Source organism: Vanacampus margaritifer, chromosome 5, assembly GCF_051991255.1.
Source record: "Vanacampus margaritifer isolate UIUO_Vmar chromosome 5, RoL_Vmar_1.0, whole genome shotgun sequence".
In the NCBI taxonomy this organism is placed as follows: Eukaryota; Metazoa; Chordata; class Actinopteri; order Syngnathiformes; family Syngnathidae; genus Vanacampus; species Vanacampus margaritifer.
In genome coordinates this window covers 7,645,001-7,667,500 of record NC_135436.1, presented here as the reverse complement: position 1 = coordinate 7,667,500, position 22,500 = coordinate 7,645,001, and the positions used below count along the sequence as shown (strand labels likewise).

Genomic DNA, 22,500 nt, shown 5'->3' with positions numbered 1-22,500 from the left:
GACCCTCCCCTATTTGAGAAATTTTTTTTTTCTCTGGACCTGGACTTCCCAACCCTGCTTATTAGTTTACCATGCTATGATAACAATAATAGGTCCAGTGTTTGTGGACTTAATTGTTCGATAAGCTGTTTTCTTCTATTTTGTCTCACAAAGATGTCAGAAAAGCTTTTGGACCTGAATGATCTGTCTGGCTCTATGAGTCCACTGGAGGATAATGATAATGAAGAAGATAGGGAAGATGCGACGGATAAGTACCGGTACATAAAGGGCGAGGCTGCCAACAGGTTAGTTGCTTCCATGCTGTTTATGGTAAATTGTTTATGGTCATACTTTATCTACCGAATCGTTTCCAGACACCAGCTACATTGTGTTTCTACTGTGCCACTCATATTTCTTGTACATTTTACCAAACAAAAGAAAGTCATAGATGGACTGTACCAATTTTTAAAACTGATAAAAGAATGAAAAACACGTTCTGTTCTCAGAATAGTCATGATTCAAATTAATGAATATTGTGAAGACGCAAGTGATTTTAATGAATTAACATGACAAATGCACTTTCTCCAAAGGCATTTGCAGCCTGCAGATAAAGACAAACCTACATCTCCAAAAATAGACAGACTGGTGCTACACCAATCAAGCGTAGGGAGCCAACAAACAGGAGCTGGTCTCAGCTCATCTCTGAATCTACAAAGGCCTGAAACATCCCGAGGTCGGCTTCCCCGAACTTCCAACACCCAAATCAACGAAGGAGAAACTGCCTTGCGGAATTTCGTGAGCCCATTGGACAGAGAATCAAAATTTGAAATCAGAAAAGATGAGAAGAAAGAAGAGAGGGAGGAAGAAAATGAGAAGAGGAAGACTAAAGAAGAACCAAGTCAAAATGACAGGAACGGGGAGCAAGACGGCAAGAGTGGGGATAAAATTTGCCGAGTGGAGAAGAGCAAAGAGCAAATAATTGTGGATCCAAAAAATCGATTGATTTATCTTCAAGAGACAATGAGCAGAGAGGAAGAAGAGGAGAAGGAACATTTGAAAAGAGAGAAGGAGATGAGAGTATCTGTCCTCATGGAGGAGATGAAGAGAGAAGAGGAGGCAGAGAAGGACCAATTATTGCAGGAGAAGGAAAGAAGAAAACGTCTCCTCCAAGAGGAGCTGAGAAGCAAAAAACAGGAGGAGGAAAAGCTTACAGAAGAGAGCAAAGAAAAACTGAGGTACTGTGGTGGTATTTAGTAGGGGTGTGCCAAAATTATTGATTCTCATAAGATTCGCAATTCTCATTTAGTACGATTCAGAATCAATTTTAAATGTCCCAAAATCGATTTTATTGAAATTATTTTATACTGTCTTGTGAGCGCTGTTCATGTTGTACATGATTTGGCCACTTGGGGGTAGTGTGGCTCTGCTTGTTCTGGTACACTGGTAAGCTGTAGCCACATTAGAAAGTAGAAGGAAAAAGTCACGATCAAGTTATTCCAATAAAAGTTGTGGGTTTTTTATGCAGCGTAGGAAGAGCATATGCTAGTAAATAATGTTAATGCTTCTCTGCATACATTCCTGAAGCGTTACATATGAATAGCCAATCTTTTGAGTGGTAATAAAAGTTCTGCGAGTTGCGCGCTAGTTAGCATTAGTCAGTCAGACTTTCATCATGACGATTCTTACTTTGCAGACCTATAAATTGAAGCAGAAATCATTGTCAGTCAAATCATGTTGAATCAATAATCGTTCTGAATCCAAAATAGATTCTGAATCGAATCGCAGACCCACAAATCGGAATCAAATCAAATCGTGAGACAAAAGTTTCCCACCCCTAGTAATTATGGATTCTTATGAGCACTCGGCACTTTCACAATTCTTGTTTTTTAACATCCTCACTTTATTTAACAGAAATGTTTTGTGTGAAAGATTTAATACAAAAAAGATGAAGATGAACAAATAGAAATTCAACACATTTTCCCTATGACCCATTTCTCCACTGGTATTTTTTACGTCAAAAATATAGCAATTGTCAATGAGACTTAAATAATGTAGTTTACACTTCACATCTCACATTTCCAAAAGTTGCTTCAGTTGATTTTGCGTCATTTATACAATACCAAATTACATTTGCTGTTGAAAAAAAAAATTGACTTTAAGCTTTGTTTTGAGTCCTATTTGTTTAATCTGCCTCATCAGGGCTTTGAAACAGCATCTCCTGTCCAAGAGGCAAGAAGAGGAAGTAAGGTTGAACAAGGAGTCAGACAGGATGCTGGATGCGCTGAAAGAGTCTGCTATGAAGGAGAGAGAGAGGCAGCTACATGAGCTCAGGTCAGCCATAACGGTGCATGCGGAGCAGTAGTTGAATGGAGTGATTTTTATCATGAAAAAACACAAATTCATCTCTTGCTGCTACTACTTGAATGTTCATAGTAGCTTGATAATAATGATGACGTTAATGATGTACACATACAGAGTGATTTCACAGCCTATCCATGGCACTGCTACAGTGTAATAAACAGTTATTAGTTTTGGATTTTTTATTATAGTTTTTTTATTTTGTTTCCCAAATTCAGTTAGTTCTAATTAGTTTTTAGAAGAGCTTTTTTATTTGTTTTAGTTTTGGGGAAATTGCTTAGTTTCAGTTGAGTTTTTATTAGTTTCAATTTTAGTTTTTTTTTTATTGTTTTTTTTTTATAGTATGGTGCAAGTTTTTTTTTAAAGATCACAATGCGTATTGTTTATTATTAAAAAATATATATAAAAATTGAAAATGTATTAACTTACTAACAATGTATGAATAATCATCAAAAAATAAAACGTAACAGTCCACTCACAGACACGAAAAGAGAGAGATAGTTCTAGATTCATGTTTTTTTTTCCAAGACGCGATTATAGTCTAAATAATCCCAAATACAGCTCTGCCGTTTTCTTCCAACTTTTGCCATACTATACTTTTTTTTTTTTTTTAATTACCCATCAGGCCGTCATCATCAACGTGCTACGTCACTTCATGGACATAGAGTTGCCGTCGGGCTGTACAACAATATTAAATATTTCCAATAAGGTTACAAAGATGGAAACAAAATGATATTTTCGCTACGATTATCGTTTTGGTTAGTTTTGTGAATAGTCAATGCCGTTTTAGTTATCGTTTTTAAAAAAAAACTGCTTATTTTTATTTTATTTCGTTAACGAAAATGTTTTTTTAATTTTAGTTTCAGTTATGTCGTTCATTTTCATTTACAATAATAACCTTGATAATGACTGACATCTAGGTTTCACAACGATTGTATAGTGATGACTACAATTTGGCTGATGAGAGCGCAGTCAGTTATTTGAAACTCAACCCCCTACCTGGCTCTTGCTCCACCCCTCATTAATATTTGAAAACGGCACTCAAAGGGGGTGTTGACTGGAGGACCATTGGGCTTGGATACACTCCACGGTGGCAGAGAGACTACGTCAGTTTGTGGAAGTGACATCAGTAGTCTCAGGTTGTCCAATGAGAGGACAAACAGTCAAATTGTGTTTAACCTGAAGATGGCGCCACACAGACAGTTTTTGCCCCAAAATTCAAGCTTTCAACAAACATGCACTAAAACAGTGGTGTCCAAACTCGGTCCTCGGGGGCCGGTAGTCCTGCAGGTTTTGGAGGTTTCCCTGCTCCAACGCACCTGTTTCAATCAACAGGATTGTTATCAGGCTTAGTAGAGCTTGCTGATGAGCTTCAGCTGTGTTGGAGGAGAGAAATATCCAAAACCTGCGGGACTACCGGCCCCCGAGGACCGAGTTTGGACACCACTGCACTAAAATGTCAAAAATAATGACCAGGACATGTAGACAGCATTAGTAGACACCCATTTATACAGTTCATCAGCAAAAAATAAATAGTTAGTTAGAGTTGCTCTTTAAAAACTGTAGGGCAAGCCACAGTGCAGTAAGAAAATGCACCCCAAATAAGGTAATGAAGCCCCGGGCGATTCTGCTTCTGTGTAAATTCCAGCCTGAAGCTTATTGGTGGTCTCAAAACATTTCCCAGGAAAAAAGGTTATGTGATCACTAGGCCTGTGTATCAATTCTAATTTCCTTAATTCACAAGAGTTCAGTTCCACTAATTTGTTTTTTTCCAATTCAATTAACAAAGTTCAATCCAATATTGATTAATTATGGAACATCAATTCTTCTTAAATGTAAAGGACATAACAAAAACTCCTCAAATATTAAATTCCAAAGTAAGTTTTGCGGCGGCAGTAACTGGTCAAATGATTTAGTTTATTAATAAAAGTAACACGTGTTATAGCCACTTAAGTTACACAAACATTGCATGGATGAGATGGAAATATTATCTTAATTCGAATTTAATAATTGTAAACATAAACTTAAAAGCTTCTGAATTGTCTTAAAGTCAGGTCTTTCATAAATGTAGGAAAATACTTTTAAAATCACATGACAGTAAATTTCAACAAAAGAGTAAGATACAAAAAAAGAAATCGGCATGTAAAATTCTATTTTCTTATGAATAAGAATTTATGAGAAGAAAAAATATATTTTAATAATCGATTCATGATTTTATGAATCAATATTGGGCTTGAAAAGGAAAATCAATTCAATATCGATTATTTTTTTTATATTTTTAAACCCAGACTTAATGATCACCCTGCAGTTGAATAATACTTTTTTTAAATGCCGTGAAGCTTCATAGCCCACAGATAAAGGCCGCGGTTTAATTGTCTCATAAGTTAGTATTCAAGTTTTATATAAGTTAAGTTAGTGCTGTCAAAGTTAAAGCGTTAACTCATTGATTAATCACAAAGAAATATCACATTAATCATGTATTAACACTGATTAATCACACTATTAATTTAAGACCACAGATGATCCTTTAACATGACAGCGGATGACTACTTTAAAGGTAGCACAGGTTGTGTTTGAGCAATAAACATAACTATATGCATTAAAGTAAAGCATTTAATAAATGTTTGTGTGAATGACATTCAGAATATTTGTTTATGTCAAACTATTGGGGTAATTATTTCCCATTTTAAATTATGCAAGTAATTAACTAATTAAAAAAAGAGTAGGATGAGCGTGTGCGGTTGATGGAAAAAATGTTGAAGACGTTTTCATAACATTAAGTATTAACACATAACGGTTGCTCTTTAAATTTGGCGGGCCAAAAATGTTGATAAAAAGCCTTTTTACTTAAGCGATTAATCGTGATTCATCAAAATTCAAAGATGTGATTAATCTGATGAAAAAAATTATCATTTGACAGCTCTAATATAAGTGTATTGTGGCACATTTATTAAAGCTACTGAATTTAAAATATTACATTTTTAATCACTACTGCCACCTGCTGACACAAAAATGGAACTGAACATACCCTTCTTCACATACACACCGCACACATATTACGTCACAGCCGCAGACAGGGTGCGGGAAATTCCAACCCGAATCCAATCTAAAAACTATTGGCCAGAGGCTTGCAGGAGTACCCATTGTGAACAGCTAATGTGTTAATCTACTAATTAGAAGACAAGGTCAAATAAAAAGGCTACTGTAAAGATACTTTTGGGGAAAAAAGTTCCATATTGCAGCTTTAACAAGACTGCATAGTTACATGAAAGTAATGTACTGATCCTTATTTAATACAGTTGACATTCATTTTATAATTTTTTTTTTTTGTATGTTCAGGCAGGAGAGTGAAGCCATGCTGAAAGACTTGCGTATCGCACTTGAAGAAGAAAAGGCAGCAGAGTGTGACAAGTTTGAGGCTCAGAATAAGCTGGACATTGAGCGTCTGAAGGCTGACAAAGAAGAAAAGCTGCAAGAGGAGAAAAAAAAAGTAAAAGACGAGAAACTCAACTCTTTTAAGCAGGAGGTCGTTTTTTTTGTTTCGTTATGAAGAAACAGCCGTGAGCATGTAAACTCTACATGACGTCGTTATGATCATTTTTATACTGTTTGTGCGCTTAAAGGTCACTGGCACAGAGAGGAGAAGGGAGCTGATTGGTCCACGCCCTGAACAGCAGCTAGCAGAGTATCACAGAGAGGTACTCTATTGGGAGTAAGTTCACTGTAATAAAGCTTTAAATTGACCCTTACTTTGCCTGCACAGCTGTCTGATTTGCTCCTGGAAGTGCGGGAAGAAGTGCAGCGTGACCATGAAAAGAAGCTGGAACAGCTAAAGGAGGAGCACAAGAGAGAGCTGAAAAACATCAGAGAGAAACAACTGGAGGAGGTCAGAAGAATGTATCTGCTCTCATTTTGTGCTGAGAGAGACGTCGTCTATCTAAACCAGGGGTGGCCAAGTTCGGTCCTCGAGAGCTCCTTTACAGCCTGTTTTCCATGTTTTCCTCCTGCAGCACAGCTGAATCTAATGATCAGCTAATCAGCATGCTTTATAGAATCCTGATAACGATCCTGATCGTGAATCAGGTGTGTTAGTGGAGAGAAACATGGAAAACAGGCTGGATAGGGGCTCTTGAGGACCGAATTTGAGCACCCTTGATCTAAACAAAGCTGTCTATAATTTCAGCAAGCCTGCATTTGCATAATTAGATGGAGAAGCAACACTCCTTAACAGACCCATAAACATGTATATTACATTTTTGTTGATTATTTCTTGTCAATGGGCTTTTGATTGGGCTGTTTGATTGTAGTTAACGAAAACTTACAAAATAACTAAAAATTCGAAAAAATCTAAACAAAATTACTTATCGAAAACTACTGAGACTACATTTTACATTTACAAAACTAGCTACTTGCATTGTACTTTTAACAAGTAGTCTTTGAAGTCAATTGCCTTCAATTAGTCCACCTGTCGCATGAGCACAGCGGAGACCACAGGGACATGAGCGCCTTGGGTGTTTAGTTTACTTTTTTTTTTTTTTTAAGTGTATGTGTGAAGTCTGTTTTAAAAGCCCATCTGACTCTTGCAAAAAATAATAATAATAATTTAACAAAGGAAGAATAAACATTTATTTACTTATAAACTAAACATGGTATATGTTTCAAAATGTACCATTTTTTCTATATTTTCTTTAAAACCAAAATAGATACATGAAAAAATGCTGTTATTATTTCCCCAAACATTTTAAATAAGCACATTTTAGAGCTGTAATTTTAATACTTTCATATTTTCACTCATATCGGCCCATGCCTATTTATAAAGTTTCCTGGTGTGTCTGTGAAAGCTGCTCCTTGCTCGTGCACATTTAGACTAGGCATGCCGCTTGGTGGTAAACCAGAAGAGCTGCTAACAAAAACTTTTTTGTCATCCAGCATAATAAACACATCATTTAGGTATACATATGATTGTTACACAAAAAATGCAAGTAAATTAATGTAAAATATTGGGATATGTATCGCCTTGAAGATCATATATTGGGATACATATTTATCGCGATATGGATTGTTTTTTTTTTGTTTTTTTCCCTGGGAGATCTCAGTATTGATCATTTGAAATGTCATCATCATTGTTCTCCTTTTTTTTTTTTTTTTTTTTTTGGATGTGTGTTTGTGCGTGTGTGCGTGCGTGTGTGTGTGCGTGCGTGCGTGCGTGCGTGAGAAAAAAAATAAAATAAATAAATAAGAATTCCCATACCGTTCACCTAAACCGAACACTTCAAAATCCAGCCAGAGTCGTGGGGCCGCCAGGAGACCCAAAGGGGGACCAAAGAAAAGAAAGAAAAGCGAAGCCCAGCACCGACCAGACACCACCCACCGGGCCACTAACCTTCACCAACCCCAAAGACATCCAAACTCCAACAAATCAGGGAAACCTCAAGGGCCCAAAGGAGAAACTGAGGAAAGGTAGAAAGGACAGACGAAGCAGAGTGAGATCCACAGACACCAGCCTCCACCGAATCAATGACCTGAGGGAGAAACAAATTGTGTCTGAGTCTCGATAGATGCTGGTGTGGTGGATCTAGCATGCATGAAAATCTCCACCAAAGAGGGGAGCCGTCGACCCCCGCCAGGACAGAGCAAGCGCAGCACCTCAGGGCCCCCCAGGCCGCGGCCGCGCCAAAGGACGACCCCCGGGCCCCGTAGGGGCCACCGGCCGGAGAGCAAACCCCGGAGCAGGAGCGCCCCCCACCCCAACGCGGCCCGCGCCCCCAACCCAACGCAGCAGGACGGGGCACTGCAGGCCCACCAGGCACCCCACCGGCCCACAACCCCCGCTCCCCCCCCGCCCCCCCCCACCCCCGCCACCCACCCCAACCCAGCCCCAACCGCCCCCAGGTCCCCAAATCCCCAGACACCCTCCCCACCCCAGCACCCCCACCCCGGCACCCCCACCACCACCCCCCCACCAACCAAGCCGCCCCCGCCCCCCCGCCCCCACCCCCACCAACCGACAGCCCCCCAGCCCCCGACCCCAGACCCCGGGGACACACCGCACCCAGGCATCCGCGCCGAAGAGGGGGCCGGGCAGCGGAGCGGAGAGGGCACCCGCGCCCACCCCACCACGCGGAGGGACGGAACACCAGGGGCAGAAGGGGAGATGGGGGCACCGGAGGACGGGCGGCATCCCCGAACCCCAGGCCCAGCGGGGAGAGGCCCCGGTCGTCACCCCAACGATCTAAGTGAAAAACTAACCCTGTTACTAAGTTCGCCAGCTTGCCGACTGGCGAACTCTACCCCTAAACCGTGTGTGTGACCCCACCCAGTGTATATACATAAGTGTGTGTGTGTGGCGCATTAAAATTGGGGGCAGGTGAACCGGAGCAGAGGGAAATGATATCCCCCCCTGCTCCGATCCACCCGCCCCCCAGGCATGTCAATGAGCGTATGTGGTGCATTAAAATAAATTAATGGGGGGGGGGGGGGGGCGCACACGGACAGGCGACCGCAGCACTGCTTCATACCGCGGCCGCCCCAACCGATGCCCCCCCCCCCCCCCCCAGTTGTGTGGTGCATTAAAATCTGGAGGGGAGCTGCAGGGCGGAGACGGTGTCTCCACCCCACCCCACTCCCCCCCAAAGTGTGTTATGTGCCCTAAAATGTATTGTGCAAAACTAGTGCAGTGAGTTAAGAGGAGCGACTAGCTGGGCCCCCCCCAACCGGGCGGGGGGGGGGGAGGCGCACCCGCCCACCAAAACCCCCACCCACCCCACCGGGACCCCGGCGGGGCTTGCCCCCCCGGATACCGGGGCCCGCCCGAAGTGCCCGGAGGCCCACCGGAGCGGGGCGGGCACAACACCAACCCCGCCCACTCCCCCGGCCCCCGGAGCGCCGAGACCCGGGCCACGGACGGAACCCCCGGCCTAGGGGAGGGGGAGGAGGGCGGACAGGGGAGGGGGAGGGGACGGGGGAAGGAGACGACAGGAAGGGCAGGAGGCAGCAGCAGGGCCCCAGAGAGAGGGGGAGAGGAGGAGGAAGGGCGACGAGGGAGAAGGGACAGGGAGGCGGAGGACAGGCGGGGAGAGGTGAAGAGGGAGAGGACGCAAGGGGGGGGGAAGGGGGAGGGGAGAGGGAACCACGGGGCACCCCGGCGGCCCACAGGCCCCGACCCGCGTCGCCGGACCCAGAGCGACGGACCGCGCCGGGGCGGCGCCGCCCCGGACAACAGGGAGAGCCCCGCAACACAGCACCCACCACGAGACCCAGGGAACGACCAAGACGCAGCCGCCACCCAGCAGCCAACAGAGGGGCAGACCCGCCCACGCCCAGCCAGGGGGGACAGCACCTGTAGAGTTAGTCCCCTGGCATGCAGTGAATCCGAATATTAGCCTTTAGTGCCCATTGGAGGTGAATCTGTTCGATCCTGTTGGCAGCAACTGGGTTCCTGACTATAAAAACACAACCATTAGTAACAAACTGCCAAATGCAGAGACATCAATGTAAGTTATCACGATGTGGTGGCTCTCGCTAACAGGCAGAATTAAATAACCAGAATTAGGTTAAAATATTCTATATACGTAGACCATATTTCTATGAATTTTGATATTTGTTTTTTATTTGAGGCCGATATTTTTTCCATTAAAATGTGATTTATGAGGAGGTTAGACCATTGGTCGATATTCAGAGTTTGTTTATTTTTCCAGTTAACAAGAATTGTTTTTTTAGCGATAGTAAGGGCTACAAGTGTAGATTGAAATTGTTTATGTGGTAGGTCAGTTGTTGTTAGGTCACCTAGCAAACACAAGTTTGGAGATAAAGGTATCCTATAGTCCAAGATAGCGGAAAGTTTTTCTAAGACTTTAGTCCAGAAATACATAACCGGGGTGCATAACCATAAAGCATGAAAATAAGTGTCTGTAGTGTTTTGTAAACACTGGAGACAAATGTCGGAGTCGGAGAGGCCCATTTTCTTCATCATATATTGAGTAATGTATGTTCTATGGATTATTTTGTATTGGATAAGTTGTAAATTTGTGTGTTTTGTCATTTTAAATGCATTTTCACAAACTTGAATCCAAAAGTCAGATTCCGGAGCTATAGACAAGTCTGTCTCCCATTTTAAGATGGGTAAAGACATTTTTTCCGTATATGAAAGTAACTTATATATTTTTGAAAGTTTTTTTGTTGTTGTCGGAGAAAGCTTGGTAATATCTTTAGCTAAGCCAGGCGGTTGGAGCGTACCCTGAAGTGTTGGAATTTGTTTCTTTATCATATTTTTAACTTGCAGATAATGTAAAAAATTTCCGTTTGTTATTTTGTATTTTTGGAGCAAAGATGTATATGATATAAACATATTATCTGAGAAGAGATGGTGAAGATGTGTGATTCCTTTCTGCTCCCACACACCTAAATAAAACGTTTGGTTGTTAATTCGAAAGTCAGGGTTATGCCATAGGGGAGAAAGCCCACAGGGCTCCACTTGGGCTTTTGTAATTTCTAGTGCCTTCCACCAAGCAGTCAGGGTGGCGGAGATCATTGGGTTTTTAAAACAATTATGTCGCTTAATCGATGTTGTAATAAAGAGTAAATCTAGAAGTCTGAGGTTATTACAATCCTTCTGTTCTAGTTCCAGCCAACAGTTAGTATCTCTGTTGGGTTGTGCCCATAGAACGATATATTGTAGCTGGTTAGCTATATAGTAGTACATAAAATTTGGTGCCTCTAGGCCACCTTTGGATTTACTTTTCTGAAGAGTAGATAGACTAATCTTTGCTTTTTTTTTTTTTCCAGTAAAATTTTGTAACGGCTGAGTCCAACAACTGGAACCATTTAGCCGTAGGTTTAAATGGAATCATTGAGAAAAAATAGTTTATTTTAGGTAAAACTTTCATTTTAACGGTGGCTATTCGTCCTATTAAAGAAATAGGAAGATTATTCCAGCGTTCCAAGTCACTATGAATGTTATCCAGAAGTGGAGAAAAATTTAAATGAATTAAATCAGTTAATTTAGGTGAGGTTTTTATGCCTAAGTATTTTAAATTACCTATAGGAAATGAGTAATGTGGGTCCTGGCTTGCAGGGTTCCATGAATTTTCTGTAATAGGTAGAAGTGTTGATTTTGTCCAGTTAATAGAATAATCTGACAACTGTGAGAATTTAGTTATTAAGTTAAATACTTCCCCTAACGAAATCGCCGGATTTTCTAGATAAAGTAAAATATCATCGGCATATAGATTAATTTTATGTTCTGTTACCCCAGAGTGAATTCCTTGAATCCTTCTTTCCTGGCGTATGGCTATTGCAAGTGGCTCGATAAATATTGCAAATAATAAAGGGGATAGTGGGCATCCCTGTCTTGTGCCTCTCTGTAAAATAAAGCTCTTAGATATAATCCCGTTAGTAGTAACTGTAACTTTGGGAGAATCATATAATACTGACACCCAGTGGATAAATGATTTCCCAAAGCCAAATTTATTTATGTATATGGATTGTATCGTGACCCCAGTATCGTATCGTGAGGTTGTTGGCAATGCCAAGCCCTATTTATTTATTTGTATTTATTTACATCTATTTATTTGGATATCAGCCAGAATAAGGACATTCGAAAGTGTGTCGCGCAGAAGTGAAGTCATCTAGCAGCAGCCAATAGAAAAGTGCCTTCAGGTGATGTTGCTAGGCGATAATTTTGCGTGTTTGACTTTTGGCTCCAATGGCTCATTTCGTCTGTTTTTTATTTAACTCAGCCCGAAAGACAATGCAATGCAATGTAAGAAGTGTCTTCCTTTTTTGGTTCATTTATGAATAAAATACTGTATATAAAAAATAGTAAACTGTGGAACCAGGTTTTATCGTTCGCAACAAGAAGTCAAACCGCAAATCCACTTAAGAAATTGGCAAACCAGGCATCTGTAATACACAAGTAATACACAACATTTTTTTTTAAACAAAAACTAATACAAAAACTAATCTAAAAATAAGCAGTTTACAGTATACTTCCTTGGGCCAATTTACTTTTTTTTTTTTATATAACTTTTTATTGAACACTTGGAACAAACAAGTTTTTAATACAGAAAGAACAAAACAAAGAGAAGGGCAATTACTGTACTGCTCTCCAATTTTGACAGGGCCTTGGCGCCATTTTGGGGCATTTCAGAATGAGCTCTTAATTTGCATAGGTGACTTTTTTAGCGATGAGCTTGGGGTAGGTTCCACAGCAAAAAATACGAATAGATACATTTGTGAATAACGATCTTTTGCAGTTGCTGTAATCCGCTGTAATCTACAGTAATTTGGTTCTTGATCTGTAAATTAATAACCATGAATATGTGTAGATAGTCGCAAATCAAAACAACCAATTCATACTAGATTACCTGCCTAAACAAAGACAAAAGCCGAGTTGCAGCATTTTTAACTATACAGCAACTGGAAATTCATAATCTAATGTAGTTTTGTTTGTTAGGTGATGATAGAATAATAATAGTCAAGAGTCAAGATGGAAGAAGACAAGCATGAATGATCGTTTCTAGTTCAAAATGATATCACATGAACCTAAATTTAGAATTTATTAGATTTTTTAAAACTTTTTTAATTCACTGATGAATTTTGTGTTGCTTTATCTTTAGAATTTGAATGGTAGTGTGTGTTTTGTTTTTGTGACAGGAAAGTGTGCAGAGGGACCGCTTGCTTTCTACGCTGCAGGTTGACAGAGAGCATCTTCAAGCCTCACATGCTCTTCAGCTGGAAAGACTCCGCAAGCAGCTTGACAGTGAAATAGAGAAGGCACAGCAGACACATTCACACAGGGTAAGATCCGTCAGACTCAGACAAACATGATATGCATGCAACGCAATGTTGTGCTTTTAAGAAGAGCGACTACAGACTACAGTATTGCACCAGTGGGTAAAAGTGTGGCAGATGTTCTTATACGCCTCATACTCTGCCTCATAACAAAATGTAAAACTGTATTATATGTGTAGTATGTGCAGTACAATTTTAGAAACTTTTTTTTATCCAAAAGATTGTGGCTGCATTGTTTGCAATTTCTCTTTCCGGCTGTGTTAGTGCCGTTCACAAATTACATAATCTTTGCATACAACACATCAACACGTGCTGAGATTTCTTATGGAGAAACTGGATTGAATTAAATACATTTTCATAAATATTCACCAGAAATCTATTGAAATGCATTTCTCAATCTGATAAGATGTAGTGTTAGCAGTGATTGGCCACTAATTACAACAGTTATAGTTACAGTGATATCTCTCATTATGGAGAAATACGAGATTACATCATGACATTTTAAGCCCTTCCACAGTTAAAATGTTATGTTACCTTTGATACCATGGCGATGTAATTTTTTATGAAATAATTAGATATTTTGCTGGCTATTTTTGTAATGCGGAAGTAAAACGCCCGGCTTCGGCCAAGGAGCGCTTTGTGGCCACGCAAGACCGGCCAACCTTTGTAGTACAACCGCGTCTTCTTTACATGTGAAAATTGGATGGATGTTTAATTCTTCAATAAACATTTGAAACAAAGCAGCTCTTTGCTGCAAAAAAATGTAGTGGAGGAGGAGGGGAGGGGGGGGAAGAAGAGGGGGGGGGTGACCCTAAGTGGGTCGCGAACTGGAGACCTGCCGCTTATAGCGAGAGCGCGCTTAACTACTACGCCATTCGTTCAGTTAAGTTTAACAGTGTAAAAAGTTTTACTTGTAGTTTACACAAGTGTCAGCCAGAACCCTTTTTGAGAATTTAAGACAGCCAATTTAAATTGCACTTTGGCATTGCAAATGTGAAGGATAATTAATTGCTTTGAATCCATTTGGACAGAACGTTTACCAATGTTGGCTACTTTTATCACTACCCTGCGAGCATGGAGGTTTCAGAGAAAGTGGGCGCGCATTTAGTCCGCAGAGGCGGTGCAGGGGTGGGACCGCACCTCATGATGTCAAAAAGTTCCAACAGCTCATTTTCTCATTTTGGGAGGGGCTGTGGTGCTTGGAGAGCAGAATGACCTAGATTTTCTCATAGAGGGCGAATGTAGGAACACATTAGCATTTTAACATGGCTAAAAGCTCCAAAAAGTAGATTTTTCACATTGCAGTCCCTTTAAGTGACAAAACTATTCACCAAAAATATCAATGAAAACATGTTATGTTCTAATTGCTGCAGCAGTTGGAAAATTTTGGCAATTGTCGACAACTGCTTACTACAGAATTGGGTGGGTGACAATTAGAAAAAGAGTTTTCATTGATTTCTGGTGAAAATAGTTCCAGTTTCTCCATAATGAAATTTTTTGTTGCATAGTATGTCTCTCATTTACATAAGCTAAACAGTAATAAAGTCATGTTATATATCCACGTAAAACATTTGGAGGCTTTAAATACAAAACAATTAAATAAATAATAATCATTTATAGCAGTAAGTGAGAGTGCTTTCTTGTGCCATGTAATGACATAATTTTACTCTGCTGGCCAATATAGTTCATGGCTTTTTTTGTAATCTTGAAATGTTTTATGTTGGTACTAATCACTTCCTGAAATGATCTGCATGGGAGAATTCAGGTGTTCAATACAGTTTTTCACAATGGGGGAAAGGTGCATAAACATTTTTTTTCTATAACCTTATCTTGGTTTTAGTACATTGTCACTAGATGGCCTCGTTAAAAAATGCGGAATTATACATTTTAAAGTCATGAAGTCTTCTTATTGTTTCTGCAGGAGTCAGAACTTCAGGATCTGATCAATCAGTTGGAGCTGAGAGCCAAAGAGCTGAAGAGAGAGGAGGAAATGCTATGCAGCAAGGTACTATTTGTTCATTAACTCACCAGAATACAGCTAAAGGAACTGTATGTGGATGAATAACGTCTCTTCTTAGACTGCAGATCTGAAGAGGAAGAGGAAGGTGCTTGGTGAAGAAGAGGAGGATCTAGACAAACGGACAGGGGTGGCGTGTTTTGTTATGTAGCCAAAGGAAGTGATCTACTTATTGATTAATATGGTATTTGTGTGTATCCAGGCCTTACACAAAGTGACCCTGGAGAGAGACCAGCTGTTGTTGGAGCTGGAGAAAATGAGGGAGGAGCAAGCTCAAGCTCGAGATCTCCTCCGCGTGGTGCGGGAGGAGAGGAACGAGGCCCGGCAGGAGGAGGAGAGGTCGAGGAAGGAGAGAGACAAACTCAGGGAGGAAAGTAGGAAGGTGAGAGAGGACAATGAGCGATTGGAGAGCAAGGTGGCTCTACTGGAGGAACGATGTAACCGGCTCAGCCGCAGAGTCAGGTATGCTGAAATGTTCAGTGATGTAGCCATGAAATTGAACGAACATGAAGTTGTTACCACGTTGCAAGCTGGATTTTAAGAACATGCAGTAATTAGTTTCTTCTGTATTGACTTAATGTATCCTGTTAGTGAGTTGGAAATACGTGAAGGGGGAAGCGCCTCCAGACAAAAGAAAGACAAAAATAAGGTGACGCCACCCTCCAGTGGCCAAAGAGACACATCACTACATGTAGGTGATCTGGAGGAACCGCTTCCCTCCACTGTACATGACAGTAACTGCGACATCCTTGCGTAAGTACAGTGGTGACTTTATATTATTGTAACATACTGATTTACTCATCCCTAATCGGTATTGAAAGTTTGAAATGTTATCCCAACATTTACACTCACCTCCAAAAGTGATGGGAGGTCAATCTCTTTTTTTTCCCGGTAGACTAAAAACATTTGGGTTAGATATCAACAGAGGATGAACATTACAAATACGATTTTCAGTTAACTATTATTAATTTCCATTTCAAGTCTTAAAGCCACTGAATGTCATTTTTTGCTGTCCGTTGAATATTTGTTTTTTCCTTGAAAATGCAATTTTTTTAAGTTGCATGTATTGCAAAGGTCTTGGAGGCAGTGTATGGAACTGTGATTATGTATTTACTTTTTTAAAAATCACAATCCTTGCTGGGGATATACAGACGCTCCCCACCTTACGAACGAGTTACGTTCCGGACGATCGTTCGTAAGGTGAATTTGTTCGTAAGTTGCTTCAGTGCTATATTTTGTATTATAATTTATGTTTAAAGCCTATATAAGTATATTGAAGGTTTATATAAGTATGTTTAAGGCTTGTACAAGTAACCTGCATTGGTTTGTACTGAAAAAAACTTTTAATAAAATGGAGAGAATACGTACAGTACTGTACTACGTATGTTAGAGAGAGAGAGCGAGAGACACACACAGTATGTACATGTACGTAATAAGATAAATAAAATGAAGTTTAACTTACTTTTGGAAGATGTACTCGATGCTTAAGGAGATGATGGAGGAGGAGGAAGAGGAGGATTTTATATCATGAGAGATTCTTCGTCGTCGCTGGAATCGGCTTCAAAAGTTATTTCCTCCTTCATGGGGACCGGCGTTTCTTCCTCCTCCCCCTCGACACGTTGCTGAGCCTCCAATGAGCTCTCACAGCGCCAAGCGTCGGTATTAGCGGCGGAAAGAAGCACTACGCGCAATACAAAATCTAACTTACAGCATCTCTTTCCGAACATTTTTCGACATACTGTACGCGCAGAAATGTTCGTATGTACCGTTGTTCGTAACTCGAATGTTCGTAAGTAGGGGAGCGTCTGTATAGTCATTTCTGGACTAAAAGCTTTTTTCACTTGCATTCGACCCTGCGGCTAATACAAAGATGCGGCTTATGCATCAGATCACAAGTGGGCGCACTATAAAGGAAGCACAAGAACGTCAGGCAGAGCAAAACAAACCAAGTGAACCCAAATACAGTAGGAGAGACAGAACGAGAGCGAGACAATTTGCACCCTCATTATGGAAAAGAAAGTAGTGGGAACCTGGTGCGGCAACATTAAAACTCCTGCGGCTTACTGTTGGGTGCGGCTTATAGTCCAGAAATGACTTTACTGATTATGGGTGCTGATATTCGGCATTTTGCTAATATTGGCATTGGCCTATTTAAAGAATCATACGGTCGACAATAATTAATTTAAAACTGTTAACTTCAGGAATCTACAATATATATTTTGTGCCAGGTCACTTGGAAAAAAGACTTTAAATCTCAATGAGTTTTTTTTATCTGGTTAAATAAAGGAAATTAATTTAAAATTTCTCTCTGAACCTTCTCTTTATGTTTGAAATTAAAACAGTACAAATGTAACATTTTAGATGTTTTGAAATTTTGGAAAGAGCTATTTACTTGTTTAAGTCTGTATTAACTTTTTAGGACATGCTAAATACTCTGAGAGCTCCCTGAACTTTGATGTCTTTTGACTAAGATTAAAAAAATACAAACGTATATTGTAAATCTTAAAAAGCTATTCAATAAACATTATGCTTTAAAAATGTCAACAAAGAGTTAGTTTGTATGTTTTTTTTTTGTTTTGTTTTTTACATCAATATTTTCCCTTTTAGTGAAAATGAATATCAGCTCTAAATATTGGTATATATTTATATATAAATATCGGTCTCCTTGACTACTAATTATTGGTATCTGCCCTGTAAAAAAACTCATATCGGTCTATCTCTAATCCTTGCATCGCCATTGTTTTTCTTTTCTTAATGTGACCGGAAGTCGGCAGTTTACATTACTGCTACTGAAAATACAGCTTCGTATGCAACACTAAAGCCATTTTAACTAATGGTCAATTCATATCAGAATTTGCTCAGCATTTCCGACATTCAGTTCAATTTAAAATATTGGTACATATATATTTTTGTCTGTGGGACAATTTAAGTTTTAATTCGCAAAAAATATCATTCACAACACTAATAAAGGTTCACACCTCTCTGTTCAGATTTGGCGGATTAAACTCCTCCCATTGTGCATCCATTGAAAAGACCAAACTCTTCCTGGAGAAGGAGGGCAGCCGACTAATGCAAAGACAGACTCTGCATGTGGCCCACAGCAACTCCACTCAGCAATTCAACGTGGAAAGAAAGGTAACGCAGCAAACAGTAGGAAGCCATCCATATTCTCTTTTCATGTATAAAGAAACGCTATAACTGTCTTATTTCCTTTCCTCTCTTCTTGTCAGGAGGCACAAAGTTTGTTTGAGCTCCAGCAGATGGTTAAAAGTGGAAATGCTCTCAATCGCAGGAAAGAACAACTTAAGCAGCTCGACTCTTCCATAGCTGAGGAGGTTAGCATTGAGCATCATGTCACGTACAGTATGTCATGGGAGGTCCTCTGGCAGCTCAGGCTTATATATAGAAGCATTACTAAGGGTTGACCTAAGACATAAGTCAGACTTCATTATACATTAAGTTAAAGGAGAAATTACAGTGAGAGAAAAAAGTACAACCCAATATTAATCATAATGCTCTGTTTAGACTATTGGAGGTGCATAGAACATATTGTAAAAAACTTTTTTTTGGGGTGGGGGGGGCTTGACCCCTTTAATGTGGCATGCTTTTGTTAAAATACTCTCAAGAATTATAGCACTGTACATACCCTGTCTTGCTAAATGCCAAGCTTTTAGACCCCTGTTTCATGCAGGGAAAGGGAGCCTGAGCCGTGCAACTACCAAAGGCTTCAAGGGCATCTTTCCGACTGGATCTTGCTGGCGTGTTTCATTGTGTTTTTGTGTTGCTCTTCTACTTTTGGAAACAGCGTGGAGTGTGGATAACTGGGTTATTGTAAAACAGTGAAAGCATTTTGACTCGTGATAGGAGCCAGCGCGTTGTATCTACACAGCAACAATGAGGGAGTGTTAATTCAACACCAACAGTGTTAAATTTAACACTTCAAAAGTGTCTATATTGGTCCATGCTAAATATAGCTAAAAAACACTTTTTTACACTGAATTGTAGAACACTGATGTATGCAACGATAATGGCAATATTGTGATATTAAAACTGCCACAATATTGTTGTTGTCATGTCACGATATTAAAAGCAGTCCTTTGTTTAAAAAAAAAAACCTAAAGGTCAGATGAAGGGGATCTTAATATGCTTGGGAATTGAGTCAATATGTTGGGGAACTCAATGTGTGTGTGCATTAGTAAGTGCCTCAATATTAAGTGTTATTAAAGATTGTAGATGGTTTATATAAATTGCTGTTATGTACAAAAGCACAATTTTGTTTGTTTTTAATATGAGCTCTTTTTTTTCTATTTTCTTTTAATTTTTACAATTTTTTTATATCGTCAACCTCCCCATAATATTGTGATAATTATCGTATCGTGACCTTCATATCGTGATATCTTATCGTGATGTTTGGATATCGTTACATCCCTAGGCATCACTGGTCAAATTATTGTGTAGTGTTAACATCATATAACATCCAGCACTCAAAATGAGTTGCTTGTACAGTACTGATAGAAGTGAAGAAATTATATGTCTTAGCTGTATTTGTTACATGACAGGAGCATTTTGGCAAATTTTGAAACATACTGGAGCAACCTGTCAATCGAGGAGTTTCAATAATCCAGCCTATAGGTAAAAATCTTTAAAAAAAATCATGGACTAGTTTTCAGCAACACAATTTTTGCTTTAAGATAATATGGAATGGTTTTAGTTGTATTACAGAGTCCTCGAGTTACGTCGTTTCGACGGCATCCGTGCCTTGTCCGTAGCAACTTCTTTTTTGTTAATTTCCCATGGTCGGCTCACCATCAGGCACGTCACATCTCCGTGTTTAAGTTTGAATTAGCTCCGCCGTCCGTCAGCAATAAATGTTAGTGTGGAAACACGAAATACTGGTTTCGGCTCTTCCGGGTCGCGCAAATATGTTTTTTAAAACTACTGTACAATGTATTTTGATGTAAATATCGACTTGAACGGTGAAATCCGACTAGTCGAAATTCGGGTTACATCGCCAGCGTAGGAACGGAACTCCGCCGTAACTCGAGGACTCCCTGTATATGTTAGTTGAAGAATAAAGAATCCTAATCAAAAGTATAATGCAAGTTCCTTTCTGTGTGCTGAATAATTTCTCCTTTCCCTTTACAGTCATTCCTTCAAGATGCACCGCTGTTGACTGGAGAGCGGAAGGTCACATTTGATGTGACAGAGTCAGACCTCAGCAGCACTGTTGATCCACCCAACGAGACAGGTTAGTGTATCTTTTGCCTAAGGGGAGAAAAAAAAAGTATTTCGACTACATTTTCCCTTCCTCATCTTGTCTGTTATCCTGTCACTGATCAGGTGTAGCGTTCTTGGCCAAAGTCCAGGAGCTAGCAGAGTCCCAACAGCAGATCTCAGGCCAGCTCAACACTGTTTTGGGGGCTCTGGGATCATTAGCCCAGAAGCAGAGCAACACAACTCTGCCAGCCTTCCCCACAGTCCTGTCTCATTCCACTGCTGCCACAAGATCTTCACCCATCCCGGACCCAACCTCTTTCGGCCAACCTAACCCACTTTGGAAGTCGTCAACCTCCTACCCGGACAGCTACATCACGAGTGGATTGAGAACAGCTGAGGATGTGACTCTGCGCAGATGGAGAGAGATCTTTCCTGGTATGCAAAGTACATCCGATCGGCGACACTTGTTTGATACGGGCAGTGGTCATTCTTGTGCAGCTGTTGGCTATTGTTGTTGTTCCTCAGAAGCAGCTGCACTTAACTCCAACACCCCGAGGACATTCACCTCACCTGCATCCTATACACCTGCAGGGTAAAGTAATCGTTGCCGTTTATTACAGTCAGTCATGACAAATATATTAATATTTTACGTGTATTTAACACACATTTGTGTTTCCCCATAGCTTGAAAATGGATGACCGTAGACTGCAGCAGCTGATTGACAGCAACAAGAGGTGGCTGGAAATGCGGAAGAAAGACAACAGCGTGTATCCTTTTGTCACACATTCATCCACAATAGCTGCGTTCCCATTAGAGTTGTTTGCAACAATATGGGACGTGCGTTGAACGGCAGCATATTGGCTCCGTAACTGAATCGCTTTGTGATTAAAAAGACTTGTTATCCCCCTCCGGAGGCAGCTCCGACACGAAAACGAGTGGCCCCGTACTTTCTTTCCTCAGTGCTGGGCGGGGGTCACATGACTACGGAGGGGTCACATGACTACAGGGAATGCGCAAAAAGTGTTTCCATTACACTTTTGCAAAATACTTCTATTTCGACACGTCTCAAAAAACACTTCATAAGAGCATAAAAACTTTTTTGCGATATTTGAGTGTTTTTTCGAAAATCATGTGTTTCCATTACCAGCTTGCTTTTGCGCAAAACTGCGGGTAATGGAAACGCTCCTACTTACTCATGATTGTTGCTTGCTGATTTTTACTGCTGATTTTGGACACTGTTTGTGCAGACATCATTTTAAGTCAATGTTTAGCCACTTAAAGAGTCCCTTTAACTCTTAATGCCAGTAACAACTTGCATGTCCATTAGAAACAAAACATTCAGTACCAAGGTCGAGTTATGTAGGATGCATTTTTTTTCCTTGGGAAGGATTGATAAGGATTTGATTTGCTGAACCTTTTAAACTGCAAGGAGTTGAAGTGGTAATGAGCCAAACTGCCAGCAGAGGGTAGCTGTGTGTCATTTTAGATGGAAAATCCCCTCTGTTTGCTGACTGTTTACAGGGGAGACGGGATAGGGACTGTCATGGCAGTGAGAGTCAACAGACTTATGGACAATTGGAAGAATACATCCAAACAGGGAACTTTCATATCTATCTTTATCACAGAGTATGTGTTTTGGTAGCAGAAGTATGTGTGTGTCATAAATGAAGTACAACAACGATCTTGAAAATACGGCAAGTATGATGAGGTTGTCGCTCCAGTGCCTTTGTTTTACTAAATGTATTATTGTTTGTTTGTAAAGCACTTTGTGCTGTATTGCTTGAAGGTGCTATATAAATAAATTATTATTTTTATTATTATTTCGCAATCAAAAACCATTCCTACATGATAAATTACCTGCTTCATCAAACCTTTGTTCAAATGTTCGAGGTGTCACAGAAGCAAAATATTAGCATCAAAGTCACTGTTTAGCTTGATGTTGATTTACACAAAAAGCTAATTTTCCTCGCAATTTTGGGTAAAGGGGCTTATTTTCTTAAAACTTAACTACTGCTACTGCTGATTACATTACTAGAGAATACAAAAACTGGCACTCGAGGGTTGTGATTAGTCCAAATGGCCAAATTGAATAATGCAAATTAGTGGAATGTGAGGTAACTGTACCTTTTCAGGTACAC

At 40.3% G+C, this 22,500-nt stretch overlaps 1 protein-coding gene across 5 annotated transcripts in view; it reads left to right on the top strand.

Annotated features, from left to right (window-relative positions):
* Positions 1-22,500, top strand: part of LOC144052061 (uncharacterized) — a 46,495-nt gene that overhangs the window by 21,566 nt on the left and 2,429 nt on the right. For 3 of the 5 annotated variants that reach the window (XM_077565835.1, XM_077565831.1, XM_077565834.1), the window contains 17 exons: positions 154-284; positions 570-1,214; positions 2,179-2,310; positions 5,677-5,863; positions 5,961-6,035; positions 6,101-6,223; positions 12,991-13,134; positions 15,050-15,133; positions 15,207-15,275; positions 15,348-15,607; positions 15,737-15,898; positions 18,136-18,280; positions 18,376-18,480; positions 20,291-20,393; positions 20,486-20,797; positions 20,888-20,954; positions 21,046-21,129. In XM_077565835.1, coding sequence (XP_077421961.1) covers positions 154-284; positions 570-1,214; positions 2,179-2,310; positions 5,677-5,863; positions 5,961-6,035; positions 6,101-6,223; positions 12,991-13,134; positions 15,050-15,133; positions 15,207-15,275; positions 15,348-15,607; positions 15,737-15,898; positions 18,136-18,280; positions 18,376-18,480; positions 20,291-20,393; positions 20,486-20,797; positions 20,888-20,954; positions 21,046-21,129 — 2,828 coding nt within the window. The remainder of the gene's footprint in view (positions 1-153; positions 285-569; positions 1,215-2,178; positions 2,311-5,676; positions 5,864-5,960; positions 6,036-6,100; positions 6,224-12,990; positions 13,135-15,049; positions 15,134-15,206; positions 15,276-15,347; positions 15,608-15,736; positions 15,899-18,135; positions 18,281-18,375; positions 18,481-20,290; positions 20,394-20,485; positions 20,798-20,887; positions 20,955-21,045; positions 21,130-22,500) is intronic. The other 2 variants (XM_077565833.1, XM_077565832.1) reach the window with 2 other exon arrangements.